The sequence below is a fragment of the Sceloporus occidentalis genome, unplaced genomic scaffold (assembly GCF_023333645.1).
Source record: "Sceloporus occidentalis isolate IW3139 unplaced genomic scaffold, rSceOcc1.0.p SCAF_41, whole genome shotgun sequence".
NCBI lineage: Eukaryota > Metazoa > Chordata > Lepidosauria > Squamata > Phrynosomatidae > Sceloporus > Sceloporus occidentalis.
Window position 1 is genome coordinate 7,639,241 of NW_028317021.1, and position 10,312 is coordinate 7,649,552.

The window sequence follows — 10,312 nt, forward strand, 5'->3', positions numbered from 1 at the left end:
TTATTTTATTTCATGTTATTTTTATTATTTATTTATTTATATTTCATATTGAATTATTTTATTATTGTATTGTATTTATTATTTTGTATTATTTGTATTATTTAAATACTTCAAATATTATTTTTCAGGTTTGCAAAATAATGTTTAAATATTTAAGTAACTAAAATTGTTTATATAGATAGATAGATAGAAAGATAGAAAGATATTGTATAATTTAAATATTTAAATATTATTTTGAATATATATATATATATATATACTTATATTATTTTATTATTTATATACTATTATTATTTTATTTTAGTGTTTACTTTTATTATTTATTTATTTATTGTTGTATTATTGTATTGTTATTTTTATAATTTAAATGTTTAAATATTATTTTGCAGGTTTGCAAAATTACATATGTATATATAATTTAAACATTTAAATGATAAAATAATCACATGTATACACACACACACACACACACACACACTTATAATTTTTATTATTTAAATATTATTTTGAAGGTTCGCAAAATTATATATATATATATATATATATATATATAACATATATAAAATATAATATACATATTCAAACGTATAATATGTATATAAGTAATACATAATGAACATATGATATATGTATGTAACAGAATATATATATTACACATATAATATGTATATTATTTATTATGTATTATTCATATATATATACATATATAAAACTATAATATATATATGTAATACATAATATACATATAATATGTGTATTTAATAGGCATATTACACACACATACATATATAAAATTATATATATATATATATATATATATATATATATATATATATATAAACATGTATATGTGTGTGTGTGTATGGTGTGATCACAATAGGACATTTTAATCCGAGGCTTCGTTAATTTTTCCTCCCGCTTTTTAATCAACTCGATCTAAAGCGGACGGGGCAAGCTCTCCGCTAATTACGCCGACGGATGATCTGCATAAAATATTAATCAATATTTAAATAATTAATGCCGATCGAATAACGCAAGGCATCAAGAAAGCCCTGGAAGAAAAAGGAGGAGGAGGAGGAGAAAATCACATTTTGAAACGGAAGATGAGTAAATCAATAATAAATTTTATATATATATATATATAGAGAGAGAGAGAGAGAGAGAGAGAGAAATAGCTTATTTATAATTTATTTTTAATTTATTTATATAATATTTATATTTGTAATAAATATTATATCTACAGTGGACCCTTGTTATACGCTGGGGTTTGGTTCCAAGATCCCCCGTGTATAACAAAATCCGTGTATGCTCAAGTCCCATTACATATAATGACATAGCAAAATGGTGTCCCTTATAAAAATGGAAAATCAAGGTAAATTTATACTTTTTTGGAACATTTTCAAACCATGTATGCTTAAATCCGTGTATAAGAAGGGCCAACTGTATGTATATATAAAATATTAGTAAGTAAATAAATATTTATAATTTATTTATAATTTATTTATATAATTTATTTATAATTATATAAATTATATATATAAATAAAGATTGGTAAATGAACAATAATTTTATTTTTATTTATTTATAATTTCTGTATTTATATTTTTATTTATATTTTTAATAAATGAATAAATAAAATTAGCAAACAAATAAATAATTAAATCCATTTTATTTGTTTGTTTATATATATATTTATAACAATAAATAATAATAAATAAAATAATAAAGTTTAGTAAACAAATAATAAATTTATTTGTTTATAATTTATTTATATAGTTTCTTTACAATTATATTTATTATAATTAATAATAATAATAAAGAAATTAATACATTAATTAATAAAGATATATAAACTTTTCTACATATTTTTTAATAGAAATTTAATCCAGGTAATATATCTTTAATCTGATTTATGACGACTCTAAAGTAAATTTTTCAATATATCAGTTTCCATGGGGAAAAGACCTTGGTTTTATTATCGATCAAAAATCAAACGTGATGCTGCAGCAAAGAAGGGAAATACGATTGATTTAATAACAAACTATAACTTCCAAATTTGAGACTCTAATCCCGCTCTACTCTGTGCTATTAGTCAGGGCTCATCCCCAAGTCCTGAATTTATAGTCTTAAACTTGAAAGCTACAGTTTATTATTAATTTGGGCCAAAATCGTATTCTCCTCCTTCGCTGCAGCAACACGACCCTGGCTCACATTCAATTTACGATCAATAACAATCCCAGTTTCTCAGCTGCTTTTAAACTTCCTTCAATGCTGCCAACTGGTTGAAGGACTAATCCTCTGAGATCCCACTTTCTCCGCCACTTTTGATGCACCCTACTTCCTCTTCCTCTTCCTCTTCCTCCCAACTTCCTCCTTGGAGTCCGAAAGACATGGCTTGTTGGTACTCTACGAACTTGGCAGGAAGAGGAGGAGAAGACAGCCACCATCTTGAACTTCTGTGTCGCATCTGGAAACAGAAAACTGCGCAAACTCAGTTATTTTTGTTTTTCTCGTTAATAACGTTAGCTGTTTTATTAATCTTGGCGGGTTTAGCCTGGACCCCGTTATATTAAAAAACATCGTTCCAAGGATTTGATCCAGTGATGCCGTTCCAGCCGGGTAGGCCTCGCTTCTGACTTTTGAAATGATAAATATATCATAAAAGCCGCTGGCACTTAATTCTGCGGATGAATAATTTACACCAAGGGTCCGGTTTCAAGTCCAGGTGACATGGTGGCACCCGCCGGGAAAAGCAACTTTTGTGTCTGTGCAACACGATCCACGCCAGGAAATAAAAAACGTGTGGATGCAAGCGAGGAGTAGTTTCGTCTCTCCTTGACCTGAAACAACACCATGATTTCCCTTTCTTGGGGTGCAGAAATAATCGCTGTCGCGTCACCCCATATTTGAATCCTGGGATTGTGCCCCTAATCGGGCGCGTTGACACCACAGAAATAATGCGTTTTGTGCATTGGTTGTTTGTACTCTACAAACTTGGCAGGAAGAGGAGAAGATGAAGGGCATGATCTTAGCCTTCCCGATCAGACGCATGGGTCGATTTGTGTCGCATTGTCCTGTGTGCGAATCCTGCGCTTTGCGTTTGACGCAGGGGTTGTTTGTACTCTATCAACTCAGCAGGAAGAGGAGAAAAAGAAGGGCACAGTTTTGACCTTCCCGCTCGGACGTGTGGGTTAAATTTCCGTCACTTTGTCCTGTATGCGAATCTTGGGATTCTTAGTTTTCTAAGGTCTTTTATTGTAGTCATATTTATTTTAACGACAATAATAATAATAATGACAATTTAGTTTAACGGTTTAACCTGTTCAGGACAGTGTTGTTGAGTTTCCCTGCTCATCTATGGGCCAAAAGGTCACACTCTCTCAGCCTCAGAGGAAGGCTTAAAAAAATAACCCAACCACCCCTTTTTGGAGAAATCCTGTCAAGAAAAGTCCATTATAGGGTCTTTTTAGGGGGTCTAAGTATGAAATGAATGGAAGAAATGCGTTTAAATTACAACAATATTCTGTTATATTATAATTAGAAAGCGAATCCGGAAGTGTGCGGTGAGGCATCACCTCTATTCTTTTTCACCCTCTTCCTAAGTCTATGTTCCAGGAGGGATCAGTTCGCTTCGTTCTGACGTTTGGTCACGCCCCTCCGCGAAGTAGGAAGGGGAGCCCTTTTGTACCTCGTCAGCTTCCGTAGTTTAAACCAGAAGTGTTGCCATGATACCTTCCAAGCGAGCCCGGAAGTGGCCAAACCGTTAAGATTGGCGGCTGGTCCAGAACGTGGAGAGGGAGAGGAAGGAGAGAGGCAAGTTTCCGAGGCCCAGAAAAAGACTACAAATCCCAGGATTCCATAGTGAAAGGCTGGATGCGGTTCAATGCTGTGCAGTCATGGAATCTGTAGTTTTTGGGGCCACAGTAAACTCCATTCATATTTTATATATTATGTTAATACTATATATATATATATATTATTACAGCAATAACAACCTATGCTATGCTTTGCCTCTTGTCTCCCCTTCAGGAACCAGTCTTCTGAGTCGTCAGCGTCGCAATGGCGCTCCCCACGGCTGTCGCTTCCTTCTGGACCAACCGGAGCCGGGCGCTGGAGCAGCAGATCCTCCGCCATCGCGAGCAGGAGGCGCGTTTCCGGCAGCAGTGGGAACTCAACAGCCGCTACTTCCGCCAATCCGGCGTCTACAGCGCCAAGCAAGCGCAGTGGGACTCGCGCCAGTCCTTCCAGCAAAGGCAAAGACCGTTAGCAGATAATTAACGCTTCACCATTAGCGTATTCGATGGTTCACGGCCACGGAGTTGCGCCAGAGGACCTAGAGGTTCCTAGAGAGGATACTTCTCTGGGCGTTTGTAGGTCCTCCAGCGCAACTCTATGGTCAATGTCTGACCGTAGAGTTGCACTGGAGGTCAATGTCTGTCAAGGGAGGACCTAAAGATTCCTAGAGAGGACACTTCTCTGGGTGTTTATAGGTCCTCCAGCGCAACTCAATGGTCAGACATTGTCCATAGAGTTGCAAGGGGAGACCTAGAGAATCCTAGAGAGGACGCTTCTCTAGGCATTTGTAGGCCCCCCAGCGCAACTCTGTGATCAGTGTCTGGCAGATGTTGCACTGCAGGACCTAGAGAGGGTTCTTCTCTGCGCAATTTGTACGCTACTAATGCTTCTGCCGCCATCTTTTCTCCCTCCGCCAGCATGAACGCCTACCACCGCCAGAAGCAGAAGGAAGAAGACGCAGTCCGCCTGGAGGAACGCCGCCTCCGCCTCCAGCGGCTGCTTTTCGAAGAACGCGAGATGCTGGCGGAGGAGCTGCGGGAGCTGCGTCTGGGCGTCGACAAGGTGGGCGCCATGCGGCGCAAGAAGGAAGAGCTGAAGTCGGCCAGAGAGGAGCACAGGAAACAGGTGCGTCGGGGGTCCCTTTCCCCGCGAAATTAACTTTTTTTGTGCAATCCAGCGCAACTCAATTGCATTTTCGTCTTTTTGACACAGGTCGCCGAAGACCGCCTTTACGAACGCTGGAAGAATAACAGCGTGAAGCTCCGGGAGGTGAGAGCGGAGGAGATATGAGTCTTCTGCCTCTCCTTCTCCCTTTTTCCTTACTCCTCTCATTCCTCCTTTTTCCTCTTTCCCTTTCTCCCTTTCCTTCCACTTCCTTTCCTCGTCTCCTTCTTTTTCCTTTCTCTCCTTCTCCCTTCTTTCTCTCATTGCTCCTTTTCCCCTTTTTCCTTTTTCCTTTCTTCTCCTTCCTTTCTTTTTCCCTTCCTTTTCTCATTCCTCCTTTCCTCTTTCTCCTTCTCCCTTTTCTTTCGCTTCCTTTCTTCTTCTTTTTCCTTCCTCTCCTCCCTTCTTATTCCTCCTTTTCCCCTTTGTCTTTCTTACTTTCCACTTCTCCTTCCTCTCTTTTTCCCTTCCTTCTCTCATTCCTCCTTTCCTCTTTTTCCTTCTCCTTCTCCTCCTTTTCTTTCGCTTCCTTTCCTCGTCGTTTTCCTTCCTCTCCTCCTTTCTTTCTCTCATTGTTCCTTTCCCTCTTTCTCATTCTTCCTTACCCCTTCTTCCTCTCCCCCTCCTTTTCCTCTTCCTCCTTTCCTCTTCTTCTTCCTCTCCTTCTCCCTTTCTTCTCATTCCTCCTTTCCCTCTTTCTCCTTCTCCCTCTCTTCCTCCTTTCCTTTCTCTTCCTTTCCCCTTCTCCTACTTTCTCCTTCCGCTCCTTCTTCTCATTCTTCCTATTCTTTTCTCCCTTCTTCCTCTCCATCTCACTTCTTTTTCTCGTTCCTCCTTTTCCTCTTTCTCCTTCTTCCTCTCATTCCTCCTTTTCCTCTTTCTCCTTCTTCCTTTCCCCTCCTTCTTTCTCCTTCTTTTATTCTCTCATTCCTCCTCTAGTTCTTTCTCCTTCTTCCTCTCATTCCTCTTTTTCCTTTTCCTCTTTCTCCTTCTTCCTTTCCCCTTCTCCTTCCTTCCCTTCTCCCTTCTTTCTCTCATTTCTCCTTTTGCTCTTTCTTGTTCTTCCTTCCTTCTCTCATTCCTCCTTTCCCTCTCTTTCTCATTCTTCTTTTCTCCTCCTTCCTCTGTTTCGCCAGGTTGAGTCTGAACTGTGCCAAAAGCACGTGGCGGAGGCTTGGGGAGACCAGAAGACGCAAAAAGAACAGGTACGTAAATAAGGATCCGTTGTAGGAATTATTGCGAAAATTAAAAGCGGTTGTCCCTCCGCATTCGCAGCTTTGACTAGTATATCCTCTCTACGAATCCTTCAGTCCTCCAGCAAGACTCTATGGCCATCTTTCAAAAGAGCTTGCGCCGGAGAACCGAGGAGATCGACCATAGAGTTGATCAGTTAAAACTTTTTTACGTTACTCCTCCCGAAATCAAGCGAGATGCGGCTGAGCGCGAGGAGAAGGTCCGCGCGGAGAACAAATACGAAGCGGCGCGCCGGGAGGCCCTGGAGCGGATGAAGGAGGAAGAGGAACGGAGGAAGGAAAAAGAGAGGAAGCGGGTGGACTTCCTGCGGCAGCAGATGGAGGAGCTGCGGTGGCGCGAGGAGGAGGTACGCCATTGTGCAAAACCCCCACCACCCCGGATCGCGTTCCCCTCAGTTTGGGAGCGAAGCCATAGCCTCTCTAGGACTGAATGTCGTATCTATATCTTCTGTAAGGCCGCCAAACTGAAGAACGAGGAAGAGGAGCTGATGAAAGAGCGCTGGGAGCTGGGTGCGATGGAAGCGGAGAGGAAGCGCCAGGAGGAAGAGAAGAAGAAGGGAGAACTCAGGTAAGGATATATATGTGTATACTCTCTAGGAATCTCTAGGTCCTCCAGTGCAAGTCTATGGTCAGCAGCTGCCAGGCATTGACCATAGAGTTGCGGCGAAGGAGCTACAAAGGCCTAGCAGAGTGTCCTCTCTAGGAATCTCTAGACCTTTCAGTGCCACTTTTAGTTAAACTGACCATAGAGTTACTCTGGAGGAGCTACAAAGGCCTAGTAGAGTGTCCTCTCTAGGAATCTCTAGGCCTTTCAGTACGCACAAAATGGCTTCACTGCGCAGGCACAGATATATAACCCATTTGCGTGAAGCGCAGGGACCACGAAGAAGACATATATATATCTATATATCTAAATATTTGCTTCTTCTCTTTTTCTCCAAAATCAGGCGTTTCCTAAAGCACCAATATCAAGCCCAGATGAAGCGACGGGCGCAAGAGGTCCAGGAGGAACTGGTAAGTTGTGGCGCAAACTTCAAGTAAATAAACAAATTATATATATAGTATTTTATTGATGTTTTCCTTATAAATTTTGTGCCTTGTTTGGTAAGTTTGGCCCAGACTCTATGACTCTAACCCTAACTCTAACCCTAGACCTAGAGATTCTTAGAGAGGACACTCTTCTAGGCCTTTGTAGCTCCTCCACAGCAACTCTATGTTCAACTTTTAACTAAAAGTGGCACTGAAAGGCCTAGAGATTCCTAGAGAGGACACTCTGCTAGGCCTTTGTAGCTCCTCCAGTGCAACTCTATGGTCAGCTTTAACTAAAAGTGACACTGAAACGCCTAGAGATTCCTAGAGAGGACACTCTCCTAGGCCTTTGTAGCTCCTCCAGTGCAACTCTATGGTCAACTTTAACTAAAAGTGGCACTGAAAGACCTAGAGATTCCTAGAGAGGACACTCTGCTAGGCCTTTGCAGTTCTTCCAATGCAACTCTATGGTCATCTTTAAGTAAAAGTCACACTAGAGATTCCTAGAGAGGCCTTATTGCAAAGTCCTGGGAGGACCAGCCTCCATCTTAAAGTCAGACGCAACTCCTCCGCTTTCCTCCAGGAGAAAGACCGACAGATCCTCCTGGCCCTCTCCGAAAAGGAAGAGGAGGACCGGCGCCTGAGGTCTGTCCGGCGTGAAGAGACTGCGGCGGCCGCGGCGTGGATGAAGGAGGTCATCGAGGACCAGCAGCGGCTGGAGAGGGAGCGGGAGGCAGAGCTGGACTCCATTTTCAGGTGACGGCAGCGGAAGGAAGGGGGTGGTTTGATGGAGAGTTCCTGCATGGCAGCAGTGGCAACTATGGTTCTACGATTGAGAGTTCCTGCATGGCCCTCTCTATCTGTTCTTTCCTCGCAGGGAGGAAGCCAGGGAACTATGGGAGAAGCGAGAGGCGGAATGGGAGAAGGAGCGAAAGGCCCGCGACAGACTCATGGCAGAGGTGAGCCCAAGGGAGGCCATTTTGAGGAAGGAGCAATGCTTTGAGAGAGTTCCTGCATGGCAGAACAGGGTCTCTCTTCCAACTCTATGGTCCTTCCTCGCGGCAGGTCCTGGCCGAAAGGGCACGGCAGATCATCCGGAAAATGGAGGCCAACCGCGAGGCCCAGGAGGAGTCGGTCAAGAGCCGGGAGCGGCTGATCCAGCAGCTGGAGGAGGCCAAGCGGACAGCCAAACGTGAGAAGGAGGCCGAAGACGCCCGGAAAAGCGCCCGGCGCCAGGAGCTGAAGGCACAGGTGAGAGGCGCGGCTCACATTGAAATGTCCGCACAGCGAATTCAAAATCCCCTTAACTGGTTTTCAAATCCTCTGGCTTTGAACCGGATTGATTGAGAGTTCCTGCATGGTTCTCTGATTCTATGTATTCCTGCGTGGCATAATGGGGTCAGACTGGATCAGGGCCCTTCTTGGGATCCCTTCCAACTGTATGGTCCTCTGATTCTATGTATTCCTGCATGACAGAAAGGGGTTCTATGTACTCCTGCATGGCAGAAGGGGGTTGTAGGTATTCCTGCATGGCAGTAGGGGGTTCAGTGTATTCCTTCATGGCATAATAGGGTCAGACTGGATCAGGGCCCTTCTTGGGATCCCTTCCAACTCTATGGTCTTCTGATTCTATATATTCCTGCATGGCAGAAGGGAGTTGTAAGTATTCCTGCATGGCATAATGGGGTCGCACTGGATCAGGGCCCTTCTTGGGGTCCCTTCCAACCCTATGGTCCTCTAATTCTACGTATTCCTGCATGGCAGCAATGGGATTCTATGTATTCCTGCATGACAGCAATGGGGTCAGACTGGATCAGGGCCCTTCTTGGGGTCCCTTCCAACTCTATGGTCCTCTGATTCCATGTTTTCCTGCATGGCTATTTCCAGCTCACTGAACGCCGGGTGCAAGAGGAAGAGGAGCGCCAGCAGTGGCGTGAGGAAGAGGCCGAAGCCCGGCGTGAGGAAGATCGCAACCTGGAGATGGAGGGTCTCGAGGCGCGGCGCATGGTGGAGCGCGGATACCGTGACAAGGTGAGTTGCGTAGCAGGGGGAATTTTTTCGCCATCACAATTGCGAAACCGGGGATTCCTCGCGGTTTTGCCTGAGTCCCGTCCGCGGAGACGAAGTGCAACGCCGCCGTGGCGAAGAAGGCAAACACGATCTTACAGTTTTAGAACGCGTTTTCCGTCCTTTTCTTCCCTGTCGCAGTTCTACAGCTACCCCAAAACGGCGTGGACCTAAGACGTGGACGCGATGATGGTTTCGTGTCAGACGGAGGAGGAAGACTAAAGCCCCATTTTCCGGTTGCAGTTCCGCGTGGAGCGAAAAGCGTGAAAAATGGAGGTGAAAATGGCGCTTTGCGTTCACGTTGTCGTTTCCTCCGAAATGGAGTGTCGCTCGAGTGGTGCAAAGATGGAAGCCGCATGTTGCGTATCCATCAGTGATGTTAAATGGTTCAATACAGTTTTGATTTATATATAAATATATACATATAATTTTTAAATTGTGTTAGCTTTGGTTGTTAATAGCGGCGCCATTTCCGAAAAATTGGCGCCAAATCCCATCCATCCAGTGGTCAGTCTGAGACCTTGACCGGCCTGGCAGGGTTGTCGTAACAAGGTCAAGCTGGATGACGCCCCCGCCGCCATTTCAAAACCACCGCACGAAAGGCGGGATGCGCACATTTTGCGCAGTTGCAGAACTCTTGACTGACAGCAGCCCCCAGCTGTCCGCCATTTTAGGTCATGGCTTACATTAGCCCTCGAAACCAATTAAACTTTGCGCAACTAATGGCCTATTGACGCCAAAAGGAACCCGTTATTGATAAGTCGGATTTTCCCGTTAACGAAAAAATTCAACAGAGACGCAATCAATCAAGAATAAATAAATAAATAAAGAGCGAAAAGGGATCCTATTTCGTTTGATTTTTTTTCAACCCCCGCAAAATAGTACAATACTTTCTTTTAGAAAAAGATAGATAATGACAATATTATCGATATTATCAATATTATCAATCCGATCAATATTATGGCACTTTAAAAAAACCTTATAGATTAATATATAAATAATAA

The 10,312-nt window shown here is 42.8% G+C and overlaps 1 protein-coding gene across 1 annotated transcript; it reads left to right on the forward strand.

Annotated features, from left to right (window-relative positions):
- The first annotated feature begins 3,660 nt into the window (after positions 1-3,660).
- On the forward strand, positions 3,661-10,120 carry LOC149290115 (trichoplein keratin filament-binding protein-like). The gene is made up of 13 exons (XM_089489906.1): positions 3,661-3,813; positions 4,030-4,253; positions 4,713-4,920; positions 5,008-5,064; positions 6,096-6,164; positions 6,386-6,559; positions 6,668-6,780; positions 7,160-7,226; positions 7,825-7,997; positions 8,119-8,200; positions 8,307-8,492; positions 9,129-9,272; positions 9,450-10,120. The coding sequence occupies exons 2-13, from the start codon at positions 4,060-4,062 to the stop codon at positions 9,480-9,482; spliced, it is 1,500 nt and encodes a 499-aa protein (XP_089346032.1). The 5' UTR covers positions 3,661-3,813; positions 4,030-4,059; the 3' UTR covers positions 9,483-10,120.
- The last annotated feature ends 192 nt before the right edge of the window (positions 10,121-10,312 follow it).